The sequence below is a fragment of the Crocuta crocuta genome, unplaced genomic scaffold, assembly GCF_008692635.1.
Source record: "Crocuta crocuta isolate KB4526 unplaced genomic scaffold, BGI_CrCroc_1.0 scaffold282, whole genome shotgun sequence".
Taxonomy (NCBI): domain Eukaryota; kingdom Metazoa; phylum Chordata; class Mammalia; order Carnivora; family Hyaenidae; genus Crocuta; species Crocuta crocuta.
This window is the reverse complement of record NW_027529174.1, coordinates 7,533,673-7,555,192: the sequence shown is the minus strand read 5'-3', so window position 1 is coordinate 7,555,192 and position 21,520 is coordinate 7,533,673. Positions and strand designations below refer to the sequence as shown.

Genomic DNA, 21,520 nt, shown 5'->3' with positions numbered 1-21,520 from the left:
TTAAGGAGCACCTGGGTGGCTCAGTCGGTTAAGCCTCCGACTTCAGCTTAGGTCATGATCTCAGGGTTCACGAGTTCAAGCCCCATGTCATGCTCTGTGCTGACAGCTCAGAGACTGGAGCCTGCTTCAGATTCTGTGTCTCCCTTTCTCTCTGCTCCTCCCCCACTCGCTCTTGGCCTATCTCTCTCTCAAAAATAAAATTAAAAATGTTTTAACTAACTTGAATTTAAATATAAATAAATAAAATAAACATATACCACCACCTGACTAGGGGGGAAAATTCTTAACATCTCATTCACCTCCAACAAAACATAACAGAATCCTTATTTTGTCCTGACTGCTCCCTTTTAAGCTCTGTTCACATTAAAAGATCACAATTTACAAAAGAAGACTACCTTCCTGGGCTAGAAAATGATCACAAAATTTTTTACATTTCTTCTAAGTAGTGTGTATTTTAATAGAATTTTAGTTTGATTCTGATTCTCATATTTTTTCCAAGCTTACATCACTTTATAACTTAGTTTTCTTGAGTTGCCATGCATACCACATAATCGTTACCATTCTGGTCATATAGTCACAGTTCAACTCAGGATGGTCAGCCAAAACTACCACATTCTGAATGTTCTGCTAGATGATCCATGCGTCTGATTTTATTTCTGCTCTTACTTAGATATTAGTGAAAAAGGAAGCACTAATTTCCTAGGAATCTCTGGAACTAAGAAAGTATGAAAAACCTTAGTGTGTCATATGTATATAATTACTTATGTGGTTTTAAACATCAGTAACGTTTATGATTTATTCTCTTGATGAACTAATCACCAATCTAATATTTTACTGATAACTCGAATATTCACTAATATGTAAATGAGCTCAAAAGTTTCACTGAATACAGTCCATTTTTAAAGCTTAGGTTTAAATAGCCCTATATTTCCAAACTGAGAAGTTATTACTGAAATTATCACTGAAATTCCATTTGATATATTTCAAAGTATATCTGTTAGAGTTTTTAGAAAGTCACTGCTACTTCATTCCTAAAACATAAGTTTGTTTTAAACTCCATGTGTTTTTCTCATTTCCCAGAGATTTATCAGTTATCTATGTTAGTGGGAATTATAGACTCATTAATCTTGAATAGTTAGAGAAAAAAATATTCAAGATTAGTGACTATATTGGTTAACTGAAAGTCCCGATGTATGTTATCTAAAAATAACAAGTTTTTTCAGAAAATTGGAATGAAATAGGATGAATTTGTACTAACACCCTTCGTGCTTATATTCAGTGCTACAAACACACAGCACTACTTAATTCATATTTAGTTAACATGTTTGTGCTATCCACCACACACTATGCCAGGGCCTAAAAATTAAAAACAAAATAAAAATCCTTTGCCCGCGGAGAGCTCAGAATCCAGTGGAGCTGAGGAATAATTGCAAGTGCTACAATCAAAGTGAGAGAACAGTGTTGTGGGAGCTCAAAGGAGTGAGTGACTAATCGCAGAATCAAATTTCCCAGGGGTTCTGTCTTCTCACCTTCTACTGTCTCCCTGGTGAGCCAATTCATTCCCATGACTTCATCTATCACTCATGACTCACATGGCTCTGTTTCCCTCTGAGCCCTGTCTTCCTATATTCTGGCCCATAACTACTTACTTGGCACCTCAATGTGCAAATGCCACTGACACCCACAACACAACCCAGCCCGAAATACATTAGTCATCCTCAGCCCCACGTCTCCAATTCTTATTGTTATCTCTCTACTCATTTACGTCAGAAACCCAGTGGTCATACCCGATGCTCTCTTCTAACTTCACTGCTGCACATGTTTTTCCTCTTCGCATCTCCCCCTTTAGTGCTGTGTTAAGTCAACTCTGACTTACCCATCTATTCCCTAGGTTAATGCCAGAGCTTGTTAAACTGATACACTCCTACTCAATAATCTCGTCTCCTTGAGTAGGTAGCTACCAGTGAAGACAAGTGGAACTACTCCGAGTTCTCAGGGAAGTGGAGGGAATTTCATGCAGGGATCTGGTTACACAGGTGAAGGAAGAACTAAGAAGACTACTGAGGACAGCAGGACAGTTTGGGACTAATCAATGCTGAGTCTCACCAACTGATCTATGGGTTCTTTGAGGCAGGCAGAAAAAATGCATTATTCGACTTTTTCACCTCAGCATCTAGCCTAATACAATTCTTTAAGCATAATAAATAACCATTAAATGTTGACACAGTGACTCAGTCACTCTAATAACCTCAGATCTTTTCAGCTCAGAAGTTTCTAGAAAATTGTCCCTGCTCCAGGCCCACGATTTCAATATAACTTGCCATGGAAACAACTCTATTTGAGCTTCTGATTATTTAAATTTTAGAACATAAGACTTTTAAACTGTCACTGGATGGAACATTAATTTTATCATATCCATTTGAAGAAATTGGATTTGTTGTATAGAAAATTTTTTTATATTTTTAAAGACAATATGTCTTTATAGCTTCTGCAGTAGATATTAGATTACAAATGCTGAAATTCTTACATTGTACAGACTCAGTCTCCAATAGTGGTAGTTACAATAGTCTCATGTAGTTCACTGTATCAGAACCCAAGTGCATTCTCTAGTCATATATGTGTTCATGTATCGCTGGTCACAACTCCCCATGTGATTTTCTTAGGTGCCTCTGATTTGGTGCAAGCCCATAACGCTCACTGTTTCTATTTTCCCATAAGGTTGATTAGCTCCAGGATTGTTCAGAACAAAACACAAGACTGACAAAAAGTCTGACTGCACAGATGGATAAACCAAATGGGGCTATTTAGGATGAGGCAAAGGCAGAGGTAAAGAAGACTATGTTCTCTGAGGCATAGCACGAGGATACAGTGTGTGGAAAAAAAAAACAATGAGAATGAGAATATGGGCTTTGGGAACAATGCGAATGCATGTATTTTAAAGATACCATAGCAAAACCATGGCTATGGAGTAAGAATAACAAACATATATTAATAGTTAACATAATACTAGATGATGTTGAGGTAAAATATTAGAAATTAACAACAAATCTGGACATACAATATGGATTTCCACTACAGAATGTATTTAATGGTGACACTGATACAAAGACATTCATTTAAACAGGAGGTTGCATTAGAAACAGATTTTGTGTGGTTCATTTCAATTACAACTTAAATTGGTTTATTTATCAGGCCATTTTCCACTAAACTTTGTTTGCAGGAGATGGAAATTGTGTGGGTCCCTCCCCCATCTTTATAAGCTATGCTGCTTGTAGCCAGCATACACACCTAGTCTCAGGTTACTTTTCTTTTTTTAAAAAAATATAATTTGTTTTCAAAATGACCAACATACAGTGTGTAAAGTGTGCTCTTGGTTTTTGGGGTAGATTCCCGTGGTTCATCACTTACATACAACACCCAGTGCTCATCTCAACAAGTGCCCTCCTCAATGCCCATCACTCATTTTCACCTCTCCCCCACCCGCCCATCAACCCTCAGTTTCTTCTCTGTATATGAGAGTCTCATGGTTTGCCTCCCCCTCTCTCTGTCTGTAATTATTTTTTCCCCTTCCCTTCTCCCATGGTCTTCTGTTAAGTTTCTCAAGATCCACATAAGAGTGAAAACACATGATATCTGTCTTTCTCTGATTGACTTATTTCGCTCAGCATAATACCTTCCAGTTCCATCCATGTTGTTGCAAATGGCATTTCATTCTTTCTCATTGCCAAGTAGTATTCCATTGTATATACAAACCACATCTTCTTTATCCACTCATCAGTTGATGGGCATTTAGACTCTTTCCATAATTTGGCTATTGTCGAAAGCAATGCTATAAACATTGGGGTACATGTGCCCCTATGACTCAGTACTCGTGTATCTTTTGGATGAATTTCCAGGTTACATTTCTTCAGGATTGTCATTGCATTTGATAGGGAATTGTCTTGATAAAAATAAAATATCATTTTCTTCTCTCTCTTTGCTCTTTCAGTTAATAAAGCCAAATATGTCTCTTTTTTTGTTTTTCAGTCATTTAACATCCATGGGTCTCAAATCTCATAATACCTTCCTTTTTTGAGATCAGGAAGATAGGCCAGATGATTGAGGTTTTGTTGGTTTCCTTACTATGTGTAACTTTTTCTTAATTATATTCTGATATGGATGTTGATCAGCGTCATTATTATGGCTTTTTCTGGTTGGAGAAAATAACAATGAAGTTAACTAGCACAATGAAAGCAGAGTTTATTGTAATGATATGAAGAGGGCTCCTAAGAGGTTAAAGTATTGAACATGTGTGCATGTCCAGACCTCATGAGAGTGAGAAATAGGAAGTAGAAAGCCTTGATGAACTCAGTTGTTCATTCTCTAACGATGTCAGACTCTTCCTCTTATGGCTATATTCCCCTTTCTCCATTCCCTTTCTGTATAGGCTGGCCTTCTCTTTTTATTCATAGTGTCTCCTCTTTCATAACCTCATATGAGAAGTGTGGCCCTAGTTCTATGTCGTGACTTTTGCACTTAGTCCTGCAGCTCATGTCTCAGATTCTTTATGCAAGAGCTCATTCCTGGGAGAGGACCCTGATTGGTTCACCTCATCTTTTTGAGCCAGGCACAGGTTTATTTCCTGCCTGTGGATCAGCTGCTTTTAAATCAGGTATCTACTCTCTGTTCCCAAGGTGGGAGGAGGGCAAGATCATGAGATTTGGGTGTGGCCTTGTTCAATCAGCAGGGGCTGTAGACAGGGCAGTTTCCATCACAGAAGGGACCACAGAACTGGCAGGCAATGATGCACAGCTCTACCACAATCAGCTCTTAGGAAAAGCAGCCTCAGCTTTGGAAAGAGCACATAGTACAGTTCAACTAAACTGGCATTAATATTTTACAGGGAACAGGGATTTGTGGTTGGGACACTTTATAATGTATGTTCAAATTTATGAAAGATAAAATACAAATGTGTGTAAGAGCACTAGTTCTTTTATATACATGAACACACACATCCCCTTTCTTGAGAACAGTTTGAAAAGAAGGGATTGTTCATATGATCCTTCTGAATGGATCCAATATTACTAGATGCTAAAGCGATATTTTGTCTCTTCACTAACAAGCCAGCTAGACTGAGACATGCTTTTCTAGCCCAGTATAATGTCTCAGAGCTCATTCTAGTAGTATACATACCTCAATAAAACATTTAATTTTTTTTCCCTATTCCAGTGCAAGATAATGGATTTTTACCAGATGATTTCTTATGGTAAAGTGGCAAATTATAAACCATTCAAAATGACAGAATTCCCTAGCACAAAGTTTTGAGGAATACGTTAAAAACTCAAGTAGACCAGTGAATATACAAGACTTTCATGATAAATAATGATAAAGGATTTTGAAATATTTTATTGGTATTACACGGAAGGATATTTTCATCTAAGGCAGGTTTCTTACCCGAGGCACTATTGACATTTTGAGCCAGATAATTCTTTGTTGTGGGGTCCGTGCTGAGTAGTACATTATGTGTGTGTGTTGGGGGGTAGCATCCCTGGCCTCTACCCACAGATGCCAGTAGCACACACCATTACTCCCAGTTGTGACAACCCAAACCATCTCTAGACATTGCTAATAAATGTCCTCTGGGAGCAACATTGCCTTGAGTTTAAAACCACTGATTTAACCTTTGTTCTCCACAAGAATTATTTTTATTATAAATAATTTCTTATGCCCTTGACATTTTTAGACTTTAAAAAAATATGTCCTTTTGGAGTTCCATAGAGCACTGTTGATTTGGTATCATCTATCTTGCTTTCCCTCAATGAATCACATTCTCTCATGCCTGAATTAGCCTGACCAATTTCATTAGCCCACTCAAACCCGTTAATCCCATTAATTTGCTTCAGTGTCAGAGAATCCCCTATGGCCCATAGTTTCTAAACACGTTGCTCTTCCTCTCTCAGAGTTGCGTGCATCCTTGAGAACCATGGTTGAACACTTGTAAATACACCTGGAAGAAAAATGGTTTTAGTGTTCTTGTTCAAAGTATTGCTACCTTTAATTTCTTGCTGCAAAACTTTCCATTCTCCCTTGAGTGCTTGCACCTTGGACTAATGAAGAATTAATTGAAACTCTGGTGTATGAGGCAATTGTAAGCCTTTCTTCTCTGTCTAAAAATGTAACATACCAAAACAAGTCATAGACTTTATTATATTCAGATGTCACTGTTAATATTTCTATTAAGATGCAGATAGAAAGAATAATTTCTTTAAAATACAGTAAATAGTTTCTCAGACATGTAAATAATAAATCCTCTCAGAGAGAATTTGCCTGTCTCACAAGGTTGTAAGAACAAAATATGATGAGATTGGAAAGGCTACGAAAACCACAGAGCACAGAGCCTTCTCCAGGAGAAAGAGATTATTGTTGTGTATGTGCTATCATGCAGATAGTACAGAAGAGACTTGGCTGTGTTTTGGGTCTTTCCATAATGTTCATCATTACCCCCACAACTATCATTATCTTCAAAAAGTTTTCATTAAGGTTATCAATCTCGTATGTTCATATTTTCATTTATCATGGAAATAGGTCATAGATTAGGATAATAATGGTAGACATAAGAAAAGTTTGGAAAAGAATTTGTGCCACATCACACACTTCCAAATGTAACATACAAACATAATTACATTTTCAATGAATTACTTCTTCTGGAAAATAGAAATTACTGCTTTAATTTAGAAACATGATGTGAGTTTTAGTCAATATTTACTAAAAAAGTTGTGTAGAGCAAAGACCTCACTGCATGTGTAGAGTTCTCTCTCTACAGGAAACAAAACAGTTTCCAGAGAGGGAAAGGGAAAAGTCTACACAAATGCACACACAAGCACTCACATGCGAATGCGCACGCACATACACACACACGCACTCAAATCTATGCAGAGATTACTCAAATTTACATTATTTTCTCCTTTTTACTCTCCATTGTTTATTTGCCACAAGCTCATATTTTAATTACAGCATTTATTATCAGGTATTGTTTGCCACTATAATCCTTTATAAGTTTTCTTCCATCACATGTTAAAACTTTATTGAGGAAAAGGTAAAGTGAGGATTTTGCCCCATGTTCTCATTGTGAGGAAATCATTTGTACCATTTGTGAAGATCTGGAAGCTAATGACTATTCAGCATGAGTACTAAAACATGTATTCCGTTGCTGACTGTGCTGATCACCATGGCAAAGTTTACAATAACGTGTCTTTGGATAGTTACTAATTTTCTTACATTGGCTGAATTATAAATAAGAACCAAACACCAAGACTTACAATTGATTGCAGACAATTGCTTATTTTCGTGGTCAATGGGGTCTTTCTGCCTACAAGTTTTTTTCATAAACATCTCTTTAAAAATAGAAATGTTTATTAAAATAAGTATGCACACTCAAAGTAATTTGGAAGTATGATATCAATCTTTAAATAGCAATAATTTTGAGGGTCATATATTTGTTTAGCAAATTACAGTTTCTAAAGAGCCTTCACATAATTTCCCAAGTAATGTTCACAATAAGCCAGTAAGTGCTATTATTTTCATTTTAAAAATGAGGCATCTGAGGTACAAGGTACTAAGTTAGTTACTCATGTTACATACCTCTACATGTCATAGGCTTTGGAATCAAGATATTTTGAAATCTAAGGCCCAGAATCTGTTCAATTCATTTTTCCTCCAAAAAACGTGTGATATTAAGAAATTGAAGAGAATGCAAATGGAATAGTAGGAGTTGAGAAAGGAATTGTATGTAACCCTGTGGATTTTCTTTTTTGTTAAAAGAATGTAAAGTGGAAGGAGATTTTAGAGCTTTAAGGGATATTGTGTGATTAATAGTGAAGAGCTAATGTCCTTGTCATTGAACAAGAAAGAATGGCTCTGAATTATTGCAAGATGCCACTTGAATAAACAGTGTAAGTATTCTTGAATATAATGGTTAAAGGACACGAACTCATTATCCAGAGTGAATATTGTCTTACATTTTGAGATTTTTCATAAATGCATACAGATCCATAAAGCAATCTATATAAAGTGCCGTTTGCCCAGATATAAGGCATGATGTGAATCAATGCTTCTCAATTAGTGGTATATGTGACGATGGTGGTACACAGACATTGTGCAGGTGTTATGTAGTGTTTTCTTAACTGTTGCTAAAACATTCAGGATCACTACTGACAGATAAATATCCTTTAAAAGAAAAAGTGAACTTTCCATTTTTATTATATTGGGACTCCTATCTTAAAGACTTTATGATTTTACTGCTACCATTTTTGATGAACAATTATACTTTATATTAATAAAGTTCTTTAAAAACAGACAACAACTAAAACTCTAAGATAATTATCACAGTCCCTCTCCAGTATCTTGATCTGTTTATTGAACCCAAATCTTCCTGAATCTCACTGCCATAGGAAACCTGGGTAGAAAAGAAAAAAGTGCAAAGGGATGTCCTTAGTGTTACCTTGTACAAGAGGTTTGGAGACAAACTCAAATACAAACCCAATTCTGAACTCAAACCAATTCTTAAAGCAAAGCAGGAATGAGGTAAGAGAAATGGTTGAGCAGTTCCACCACTGATTTCAGTTCTCAGGCCAAATAATTATCTCCACCCCAAATGTGCTTTATAAGCTACTTCTTAGTACCAAATAGACAAGTTGTAATTTGCTAGAAAGATCCAGATAACGGTAATTGATGACCCTTAGAAGACAAAAAGCAGTATTCACTCAAAAGGCCTCTGCAATTTAGAAAACATCCTCTCTTATTAAGTGCATAAAATTTTAAGTTATTGAACACACATTCCCCTCTGAAATAGTACCATAAATATAATATCCAGATGTAAATTTTTGTGAACATGGATCTTTCAGTACAACTTTCCTCTGCGACCCTCCTCATGATCATGACCTTAACTTCAAAGCTGAAAATTCATTTAAATGGATTTACCCTATATTGGAGTAAATGCTTGTCCATGCATTCAATTATTACTCCCGCACTTCTAACCTACTGGTTGTCCCATACTTGGAGGTGAAAATTTCAGTGTATTCAGGTGTAACTTCTTCAGGAACAGCAGGGCAGTAGATATCTGGGAATACACTATACTACATACTATCACTTTCATACAGAAGGCCTTTGATGATGATGATGATGAGAATCCAATTTTTTATTTGTTTCCTTTATTTCACAGGATTATACACTCACCATGTATTTCCAGCAATCTTGGAAAGACAAAAGGCTTTCTTATTCTGGAATCCCGCTAAATCTCACGCTAGACAACAGGGTAGCTGACCAACTCTGGGTGCCAGACACGTACTTTCTGAATGACAAGAAATCATTTGTGCATGGGGTTACAGTGAAGAATCGAATGATCCGACTGCATCCTGATGGAACTGTTCTCTACGGACTCCGGTAAATGACTTTGTGTTGTATGATTCACTGTTACTGCTGTTGTTGTTATGTTTTATTTTTTACTTTTGGAAATGGGCAGAGGAAAGAGAAGCACATAGGAGAATACATAGACACTTTCATCTATGTAACAAAATTATGTTAAAGACCAGAAAATCTCTTTTGGAATCATTTGAGCTAAGTCTATGTAACTTTGTTCATCAAAGGTAAGTGAATTATTTGCCCTGAACTTCAAATAATAAACATAGGAATAAGAAAATATATGTTTGCTAGATTTTATATCCAACTTATTGTAGAAGTTATGTCTTATTTTAGCCAATTGCTTAATTATCTCAGAGCCACTCAGACTGAGCTGAAATGTGTTCTAAGTATTAGGTATAGTTACTTAATTATGGAAGAGAATTGGGAGACAATACTTTGAAGAAGAGGAAAATATTTTGTGTGACTTTGAGAAGACTCATAGTGTTTTACTTCCCTTAAATCTTTCTTTTAGTGTTTGTATTTAGGTATGTGATCCATATGGAATTAATTTTTGTGTTTCATGTAAGGTAGGGGTTGAGATTTAATTTATTTCTATATGAATATCCAGTTATATAATTTATTGAAAAGATTTTTCTTTTCACATCAGATTGTATTGGTGCCTTTGACTGGATAAGTGAGGGTCTAGTTCTAAGCTTGATTCTATTCCATTGTTCTATTTGTCTATTCACCAGCAGTATCACACTATTTTAATTACAATAGCTACATGGTAAATCATGAAGTAGTGTAAGTCCTCCAACTTAGTATTTATTGTTTAAGATTGCTATGGATATTCTAGGCCTTTTGCTTCTACCTATAACTTTTAGAATCAACTTGTTGATTTCTACCTAAAAAAGTCTGATGGCATTATAATTGAGATTGCATTGACTCTATAAATCAATTTGGGGAGAATTAGTATCTTAAAACTATCTAACACCCTAATCCATGAACATGATAATATCTTCATTTTTTTAGGTCACTTTTAATTTATATCAACAATGACTTGCACCACAGTGGATTTTGTTTTTAAGAATCAAGTATAAAAGAGGTATCACATACTTATTATTAGTCCTAATTTGGATAAAGGGTAATTAAAAATTTTAGAGCTAAAATTCAACTCAGTTTCCTACCAAAGAAACACCTGAATTGTGGCATGTTATTGTAGGATATATAGAGTGGTGGTTCTTTAACTTTTGTTGTCACCTTTAAAAGAAAAAAGAAAGCCAAGCTTTGTTGTTACCTTTTGTGATCCTTTTAAGAAACTGTTGAGAGCTATATGCACAAACTCATATATGCCCCAAACTTTCCTATTATTTTAGAGTCTTCATAAGCCCTCTAAAATTCATCACACCACCAACACTAAGCTAAAATTCTAGTAAGGGATAAAATCATACAATTAATTTCTGTACATTCACAAATGCCCCAAAATAATATGCAAGTGAAAAAAAACTAGATCTGTGATAACACTTCTGAACTTAACCCAGTGGTTAACTATTTAGTTGACAGATTTGGACTTTATTTGCATAGTAAAATAACATCAAATACGAAATAATATTTGGAATTTCTTCACTCTTTCTGTACCCCAGGGTCTTTCAACTCTAGTTTAAAATCTCTGACCTAAAAGGCTGTCAGAAAAATGGTAAAATAAACCAACAATTCCCTTGAGTATATTGATAATCACTTGATGAAATTTACTAATCCAAGATCAGTGGTGATATTGATAATGCTATATACCCTAGAAGTAAGTTATAATTTTTTGCCACCTGTGAAACTTCTATCAGATATAGCCAAGATGTAAAGGGACAAATTTCTCTTCTAAAGTATTCTGGGTGAATAATTCCATAACCCAAAGTAGTAAGCTAATCAATCACATGTATGATCACTATATGTGATTAGTCAATAATGCATAAAAAGTTGGTTTTGTTTTTAAAAAAGACAATCAAGGGTGCCTGGGTGGCTCAGTCAGTTGAGTGTCAACTTCTGCTCAGGTTATGATCTCACAGTTCATTGTTCAAGCCCCGCATCAGGCTCTGTATTGACAGTTCAGAGCCTGGAGCCTGCTTCAGTCTGTGTCTCCCTCTCTCTCTGTCCCTACCCCACTTGTGTGTGTACACACACTCTCTCTCTCAAAAGATATAAACATTAAAAATTAAAAAAAAAAAAGGCAATCGGGGTTTTTACAGGAATGAAAGTGGGTTGCAATCTCAGTTTACAGAATCTCACTTCAGGCCTTTATTCAAATTATTGGCAGCCTCTACCAATGGGAATTGATGTAAAGGAAGAAAAAACATTTGAGAACCTTGAAATTGAACATACCTCATTGTATACTAATAAAACTGAGGCACAAAATGGAAAGGGCCATTTCTAAGGGTCTTGTCTAAGGGACTGGGACTAAAATGCAGGTATCCTCATTCCCATAGTTGTGCTCTTCCCACCCCACTGCCTCTCAAACACATTTAGAAAACAACACCTCCTTCCAAGTTGTCCAACATTGCTCTTTCCTCTTTGGAGCCAACTGGACTTGGAGCCCGCAAACGGATCTCCCAAAGGGAAACACAAATCCCTCCTCTGTTATGTGGACTCTGATCTCTTTTTGACACCAGCTTTCTCCATAAGAGCCTCACACGACTTCTGATATCTTCCTTTTCCTCCTTTGTCTTCTCCCCTATTTCTTCCCTCACAGGTTTCTTTTTCTGTTTCTGGAGGTTATAAAGATCCTGGAGAAACCATAAGCTCTAGCAAAGAAAGCATGACATCTGGAATCAGAGGACCAAAAATGGGCTCAAATTCTACGATTTCTGATTGTTTGACCTTGAACACGTTATCCAAATTTATTGAGTCTTAGTTTTGTCACCAACAATAATGGGCTAATAACCCCTTATTAGGAGTTGGTAAATTCTTATGAAATAATGAATATATTAATGCATGGTGAATTCTAAATTATATTTTTCTGAAGTTATTATCCCTTATATAGCTGTATTAGGTGCTGGAGGATGGTTTTCTTTTTTTAAAATTTTTTAATGTTTATTTTCGAGAGACAGAGAGACAGAATGCAAGTGGGGGAGGGGCAGAGAGAGAGGGAGACACAAAATCTGAAGCAGGCTCCAGGCTCCGAGCTATCAGCACAGAGCCCGATGCTGGGCTCCAACCCAGAAGCTGTGAGATCATGACCTGAGCTGAAGTTGGAGGTTTAACTGACTGAGACATCCAGGCACCCCTGGAGGATGATTTTCTAATTCCCAGGCACATCAGTGACCAGAACAGAGATACAGTTATCCAATTAAAAAAAAAATCATCGAATGCCCTGTATATGCTATATACTCACTATTCTGGCCCTGGAAATAACTCCCCAGAAGCCCGATAGAAATTTGTCATTGTGGCAAAGGGAAAATCACCAGCTACTATGAGTCAAGAGACTTGTGGCTGAACTACTTACCTTAACTAAGCTATTTTCTCCTCTGGGCTTCAGATCCCTCAGTCTTAAAGGGAAGAGATTGCATAAAATTATACCTAAATTCCCTTCCAAACTAACTTCCATTGCTTCTCTGATTCTATATATTAAGGAATGTTGATTTTAATTCCTTTGATATAACATTTTCTAGTCCTAGAAATGACAATCTGCATCTTTTTCTTTGTAATTGCCTTTTCAAGAATAACTGCCATATATCACTTCCTGAGCACATGTACTAGAAAATTCTTATCATACAACATATGTATTGGCATATTTATAGCTGTACTTATTTTAGACATGGGCAATCAGGAGAATGAAACTTCTTGCCTTACCCCCTTTCATAAGTCCAGCTAATAGTCATTATGAAATGTCCCTGAAAGAAAGCCCCTCTATCCAGATATTCCATAATCATATGACCATATCATTGAGCTAAATAAAATTTTTTCTATATTCAAACTCAGTATGAGATGCTAAAACGTAGTGCATATGAAGCCACAAGAATAGAGTTGGTTGTTTCCTATTTTTGTGAACTATGTCATATCAGATTTTATACACAGGGAATGACACACAGTTGCGTTAACACTCTAAAATAACAGTTGTGGTGTTTGATGGAAGTCTAGTGCTTTTGGAGGAACCAGGCTGCTGTGTAACAGGCATTCAGCAAATAGAAGTGCCTCCATTCCTCATGTTTTTTCCTCTCGGGATACCTCTGCGGTGACAAAATGCGTTACACCAAGGAATAGCCCCATAGTCACTATTGCTTCCTCTTCCATTTCCCTAGGGATTGAAATAAAAGATATCTGTGATGTGCTGTGAGATGTGGCATAGACCAGAATTTATGACTGTGTCCCATGATCACTCCACCCTGCTCCTTTCAAAGCACATAATGTCATTTCCTTTCTTACTCAAAAGTGGAGACTAAACAACAAAATTCCTGAGTGTCTTGCATCAAATCCTTAAGCTTCTGTCTTTCCTCCCTTCCATTTAACTCTGAGGGAGATTTCCTCCTCTTTTGAAGGCCAATCTCTCCACGTATGCATTTAATTTTATTGCCGCACACTCTTTTCAGACTTTGATCCCTTCTTTTAGCGAATCTTCAGTCTTCCCTCTTCATGGGCTCCCTCCCCTCAGTTTTGTCAAATCGGTCCTCTCACAACTCACCTGTTTGGTTTCCTCTACTCCCTCACCATTTACTCCTCAGTCTCAAAAACCCCGGTTCCTACCCATGAGACTTTCCTAAAACAACTCTGTCCAAAATTAATAGCACCGTTGCTGGTTCTCAATCTATACTCCTGACTTCTCTGCATGATTTCTGACTGGTGACTGACCTCGACTTCAGGGCTTCCAAGACCTGCCGCAAGTTTTTCATTATTGCTGTTCTTCTGGTCTTTTTTGCTATTCCTTCACCAGTTCCTATCTTGCCTCTAAGTGTGAGCTAGAAGGAATCCTTGAGTTTTGACCAACTCACTGATGTGACAACTTACGTATCTAAAATCCCAAATTATTGAGTTCAGAAAAATATTTGTAATTACTTACTGAGCATCTGTATCTGGATGCCTGCCTGGTCAGATACTCCCGACATGGCTCTTATTTCCATACTATCTGTTTTTCCTAAAACCACGTTCTTCTCCTCATACAGCTGCTAACAAAAGTCATCCTCCAAGTCAATAGGAATACACTTGTAGGCAGTTTTGACTCTACATCTCTTTTGTCCTGAGATCCAGTCTGTTGCTTCCACTCTGCTGTATCTCAGCTATGTCCACTTACAAACCATTCCCAACACCTCCTCACTGTCTGTCACTTCCTGGCCAGTTTCTTATCTCAATGTTTCTTCTTCTCATCACTGCCATCTTATTCTTCCTACAGTAGATGTCAGATCATATCACTCCTACATGAAAAAAAATGTCTCCATGGCCCCCATAAAATTACATTTTCATTCTTCTGTATATAATCTAAGACCTTCTTTATGTGACCAAACAACTTTCCCACATAATCAACCATGTCCTTCCTCTCTGAAGTCTAAACTTTTATAAAACAACGTACTTGTTTCTCTAAACACATGCAGGGTGTTTCAAACTCAAGTATGACCCAAATAGATGATATTTATACTAAAGAATGATTTCCTGTTTATCTTACATTCAAATTTCACTAGCCATCCTGTATTTTGTCTGAACAACCTTATATCCCAGCTGAAATGCCCTCCCCTCTCTATCCCCAAACCCCCTTTCCCTCACTCCACCACTGTCTCCCATTTTACCCCTTTTTCTTAAAAGCCTCTCTCTCATTCCACTTTCTCCAGGAGGACTTTCACAATCTTTTTAACCAGATAAAAACTCTCTCTGATTTGATACTTTGCTTTGCTTTAATCTCAAGTAGGCCCATGAGATTTGTAACACTCTTTTTATGTTATATCATTCTGTGTCTTAGCGTTATTTTCCCGTGATACAAACAAGATTGTATGTCTGCTGAAAATGTGAACTGTATTTCCTTAACCTTTGATCTCCTGTCTCAAACCAAATAAATGTTTGAAAAATTCAAATGAAAATTTGTAGGATGCAGTCACCTGACTTACGACAGTTGTCAGCTGCAACATTTCCTATATCTAAATGATGGCTCTTAACCAAAGAGCGATTATCACTATTAATGACCAGATGTGTTCTGCCTCTTGTCCAAACATGATCCAGCTGGCTGCAAACACTGATTCTCTCCACGGCCTGACCCTGTGGGTGCTGAAAAACTGTGTTTATCTTTCTCTGAAAATGGCAGAAATGGATGACTTAATTCTGTGAACATGTTTAGCAGGATAGTTAACCTTCTTAAAACTGCTCTTCCTTTTGCCTTTCCCTCCTAACCCTTGCCTCGGCTTTTCTTTCAAGGATTCATAATGCTTATTTCCTGCATTTTCTAGCAAAGGTGAGCATGAGGACAGGTGGTTTTGAGGAGCTATGTGAGAATGGGGAGTGGAATGAATAGTGAAAATCCTTCTGGCCCAATACTGGCTCACACTGGAACTTGTAAGTATGTTCAGTGTTTATGTGGGCTTGTGTGCACTTATAAGCACATACAGAGTAAGTTCCACATACCACACTATCTAAATGAATATTTATAGCAATTACATCAAGGAATTAAGATAATAACCAAGCATATAAATAATTGAAACTATACTATGCACAAATGCTATACTACTACCCAACTATATAAATGTGCTAACCTGCCCAACTATGTAAATAGTTAAAACTATACTATGCTAAGTGCTCTACCTCTATTGCCATATTTAATCTTTACCACAACACTGAGTTGTGTACTATTGTTGTACTATATACCAACACCAAGAGAATCCAAAGTAGCTTTTCTTGCCTCATAAATTACTTGTCAAGGTGAAACAGGTCAAACAGGTACACACATTACATTTAACTAATAAAGTACCTAAATGCCAAAATCTCTTTTGCTCCCTGTTCCTTTATTTCCCTCCTTGTAAATTGCTTTAAAAAAAAAAACCCATGTGATTCTTTTGTAATTACAGTCACTTATTGTAAGTGTGTTTCTCTATGCCCTATATTCCAGGCTTGATCAGATGCAGATTAGTTATTTTGTTGTGTTTGGCAAGACTGTTTCCTAAGTCATATTGTACACTTCCGTCAGGAGACACCAAATGCCAGCCTGTCTCTGTGTTTGTGAGGTGAAGGCTGATGGGCGATTTAGGCATGATAACTTGATCTATCCTTTATAAAACTCCTGTTAATTTTTCATGTAATCATAGTAGTTTGCTAAGGCTGCTGTAACAAAATAGCCAAAATGGGTGACAACAGTAATTCGTACCGTCACAGCTCTGGAGCCGGCAAGGTTGGCTCCTACTGAGGGCTGTGAGGAAAAGATATGTTCTAGACCTCTCTCCTCGGCGTGTTGCCATGACCGGATTCTCCCTGTGTCTCTTCATATTGCCTTCTTTCCATGTGTATCTCTGTGTCCTCTTTTTTAAAGGACTCTGGTCATATTGGATTACAGCCTACTCCGATGATCTCACTTTAAATTGATTAACTCCATTAAGACACTACCTCCCAATAAGGTCACACTCTGAGGTACTGGATGTTAGGACTTCAATACATGAATGTAAGGAAACACAATTCAGCCCATGACAAAGTTATCAGCCACTGTTAATCTTTCCCTACACCTATTTAGAGCTTGGTAAATGGTGACATTCTGTCATTCCTTCTTCATTCATTATCTAGGTTTTTCTCTAAACAAGAACTTCCCCTGACCAACTATTTGGTAATCCCGAAATAAACTTGTTGCAGCGAAGACAGGATAAATGCTTGATTGTTTCCCTTTATTTAGTAGTTCTAAAAATAGCTACTTGTTTCCCTAGAATCTCCCAAATGTGACCACTGAGGTTTGACGTTTGTTGTTTTTGTGTGGGCTTATTATCATGATATCATGGGTTGTAACAGGTATGTCTGTTTCGGTCCGCTGCAGCTATTATTACTTTTGATCCTCACTTTGTCTTGTCTTTGGTCACTGGCCTGGCAGTCCCTTTAGGTTGGCTCCTGAGTTCTATCAACATATGGTCTCCGTAGTCATTGACTTGTCTTCTGAAACATCAACTTGTTCATTGTCTGTCCCACAAGTAGAGGAGACACATCACAAGTTCATACTGACATTTCTAATTCAAATTTAAAATTATAGGGCTTTTATTCAACTTCTTTGATTTTATGCTTGTTTCTTTCATCTTAATTAAAAACATTGATTCATAATGTATTAACATGATTATTTATTTAGTTTATCCTGTTATATATAATATTTATATACATAACATTTTAAAAGCAACAACAATAATATTCTTTAATAAAAATGCCAACGTCATTGTTACTAATGACAGTATTACCAAAAACAGGTCAAGATTTCTTTGCGGTGATTTTGCCTTTAGGGCATATCTCCTTAGAGACATAAAGTGGAAGTAGAAGTAGACAAAGAGGTAGAATAGAAGTAGAAGAAGTAAAAGAATAGAAATAACATTTTAAGCTTCAGTTTAGGAATAGTTTCTTACTACATGGTTAAGCCACCACTTAATGTGCATTTTGCTTTTGGTTTAGATTTTTAAAATTGGATTTCATTCTATTTCATAATTATATAAAACATTTACATAGTTCTCAAGGCAAACAATGAAACAAAAGAAGTATTACTTCCATTGTGGTCTCAACTCTCCCATTTTCTTCCCCTGTAGCACTTTAATTTGCCTTAATATTTTCCTTCTATTAGACACACATATATTGTCACCACCTTTGTTGGAAGGTAGCACAGTATACCTGCTACTCTTTCCCCTGGGAAGTGAGTTTGCAAAGCCACCATTATGTTGAAAGCAGATTTCAACCCAAGTTTCTTCATTTCAGCCTACATTCTTAGCTCCCACACAGAGCAGCTTTTTGCTATCCTGTTTAAGCTTGTCTTTCCCTGTGGATTATTTCTGAGAAGACAGTCCTCTATGTCTGATGCTTTCATTGCTCACCATTATAGGAATAAAAATAATTGAAGAGGGTGCCCAGCATAAATAGGAATAGTTCTGACAAGTGTGTGAGCTTCATAAAATTTGCACAACTTTGTCAGGTTTTCTAATGCACACTAATGACTCCAAATTCCAAGAGAAGCTTCTAAGTTTTAGGTTTCAGAAATGAATTAGTGTTAACCAGAAACTTGTGGCCTGATAGGGATTTTGAGAACTCCCTTACCGTATTTGCTTACCTAGCTCTACTCTGAATCGATTTTTTGATGTACTTGACAGTGCCTGGCCATGGGTTGTGCGTGAGAATAAAATCAATGGCTACATTCATTGAATATAAAAGAAAAACAGAGTTTCCCACTATTCCTTGGAGGATCATTTCATCTTCACGATAAAGTAAAGTAAAAAGTAGAGGCAATTATTTTGAAAACACTGATCCAAAAAACCCCACCAACTATTGATTTTTAAAAGCAGTTTGGGGTCCAAAATCTTTCATATTAGCTCTCTACATTGATTGTGCACCCTAAAAACATTATTTCTCTCTCCTACGGACTTTCTGTGTATAGAAGCAGTTATGATTACATTCAGGAGTCCTGAGCAGATCACACAGGGCTTACTGTGAGATACGCTGGGCAAAGATATTGTGGAGTCGATTGTAGAGAATAAATATGTGGGCTGATGCAGTGTTTGCAGGGGAAGTCTGGCTGATATTGACAAATGCATCCTGTTAAGAGAAAGAAACTTCTTACTTCAAATGGAAGAGAGAAAAAGGGGCCATGCATAAAGAATAGGTAGCTCCCTCTATTAGGAAGAATGCCTGGAGACTCTCTTTACAATTCCAACCAAAGAGCACAGTATTGCTATTCCCCTCACATTATAGTTGACATATTTTAGAGTTTCATCAGCGGCATGCAGAGAAAGCAATTTGAAATGTTCTCCAGTGAAAGGGCTGCTATTTTTTTCTTTTCAAAGTTTTTATTTTTATTTTTAATGTTCTTTATTCATCTATCTATATGTGAAAACCTCTTTGTGACTAAATGTTTGATAAATATGGTATTGTGACTAATTCAAGCCCTAAAAGGCCAATTTAAATAATTACGCAATTACTATGACGACTCTGTGGCCATGTGATCTGCGAATGTGTCATTAGGATTAAACCTCCTTAATTAAATTAATGTAGAAAATTAAGTAAAAACGGTGACCAAAAATTATCTTAAAAAAAGAACAACATCGTCTGGAATTCTTTACCTTGATTGTGTCTCTCATGGTATAATCCCAAATCTGAACTCTTAGGAAAGAACAAAAGAATGAGAGAAAAAGAATGTAAGAAGAAGAAAGAAGGAAAGAAGAGGGATGTAAGGCAGGAAGACAGGAAGGATGGTAGGAAGGAAGGAAGGAAGGAAGGAAGGAAGGAAGGAAGGGAGGGAGGGAGGGAGGAAGGAAGGGAGGGAGGGGAGAACATAAAAAGGGAAGGAAAACCAAATAACTTAGAGACATGTTCTGAATTTTAGATCCTCGTTAGTGTATTACAAACAACAGATACAACATCTTCCAAGAAGATGTATTAGGTTTTGACAACCATTTGTGAAATTTTTTTTTCAAGAGAATCTTTTTTTTTTAGTTTTTAATTTTTTTTTTAATGTTTTATTTATTTCTGAGAGAGAGAGAGAGAGACAGCATGAGCAGGGGAGGGTCAGAGAGAGAGGGAGTCACAGACTGAAACAGGCTCCAGGCTCTGAGCTGGCAGTTAGCACAGAGCCCGACGCGGGGCTCGAACCCACGAACTGCGAGATCATGACCTAAGCGAAAGTCGGACGCTTAACCGACTAAGCCACCCAGGCGCCCCCATTTGTGAAATTTTAAAAGTCATCTTCACCAGTACTCTCCATTGATTTCCTTAAACCATCATTTCCATCTTCAGTATCTTAGCCCCACTGTCATGAATTTTGTCATAGCATCTAAAATTATTGACTCATTTTTTGCTTATGTATATATATGTGGATTATATATACATAAATACATATGTATTTTACATTTTTTAAATGTTTTTATTTGCTTTTGAGAGAGAGACAGAGTGAGTGGGAGAAGGTCAGAGAGAGAGAGGGAGACACGGAATCTGCAGCAGGCTCCAGGCTCTGAGCTCTCAGCACAGAGCCCGACACAGAAATTGAACTCAAGAGCCAGGAGATCATGACCTGAACCGAAGTCAGATGCTCAACCGACTGAGCCACCCCGGTGCCCCCATGTATATTTTAAAGGAAACTTTTATTATGTCTGTATGTAGAAAGCTATTACTTTAAAAAAATAGACATTAAAGTATATCTAAGCTAGAAATTTTATTAAAATATAAAAATTCTTATCTATATTCCACCTACCATGATCTTCCCTCATTTACAGAATTGAGATAAAAATATTATTTATCTTATGGGATATAATTATGGTTAAATAAGTTAATACAGTAAAGAACTTACAACATTCTCTGACATACAGTAAGGGCCTAATGAGCACTGACTTATCTTGTTTAAAACTTGTGGTATCTGTACACATGGATAATAAACACATACTGTTGACATAATAATGATCATTATCAAAATAAAGGCCTAGGTTTTCTTTACTAACCTTTTGAGGTACCAACTTAAAGCTAGCCTTCCTTTCAGTGTTTGTGTCTCAGCTTATGAAATGTCCAACCCAGAAGTCACCAGCTGGTTATATTGCAATTCAACTTCTCATTTTGAATACCAAAGGGAAGCCAAAGGATCTTCTCAAATCTAAACTTCCACCTTGGTTTGTCTATCACAGGTAATACTATGCCTGATATGTCACTTCTTTCTCTCACTCTCTCTCTCTCTCTTTTTAATTTGAGAGAGAGTGAGAGAGAAAGAGAGCATGAGTAAGGTAAAGGAGCAGATGGAGGGAGAAAGAGAATCTTAAGCATGCTCAGCACAGAGCCCAACATGGGGCTCGATCCCATGACCCTGGGGTCATGCTCTGTGTTGAAATTAAGAGTGTCAGACACTCAACTGACTGAGCCACCCAGGCACTCCAAATCACTTTTTATTTTTAAGTATTATGATATTATAACTTTCCAGATGTGGAGCGACCAATGTAACATGATGCTTATAGATTATGTAGCATGCCAT

The 21,520-nt window shown here is 36.8% G+C and overlaps 1 protein-coding gene across 2 annotated transcripts in view; it reads left to right on the top strand.

Annotated features, from left to right (window-relative positions):
• GABRB1 (gamma-aminobutyric acid type A receptor subunit beta1) overlaps positions 1-21,520 on the top strand; it is a 362,417-nt gene that overhangs the window by 116,028 nt on the left and 224,869 nt on the right. For both annotated transcript variants that reach the window (XM_077757707.1, XM_077757706.1), the window contains exon 4: positions 9,200-9,420. In XM_077757707.1, coding sequence (XP_077613833.1) covers positions 9,200-9,420 — 221 coding nt within the window. The remainder of the gene's footprint in view (positions 1-9,199; positions 9,421-21,520) is intronic.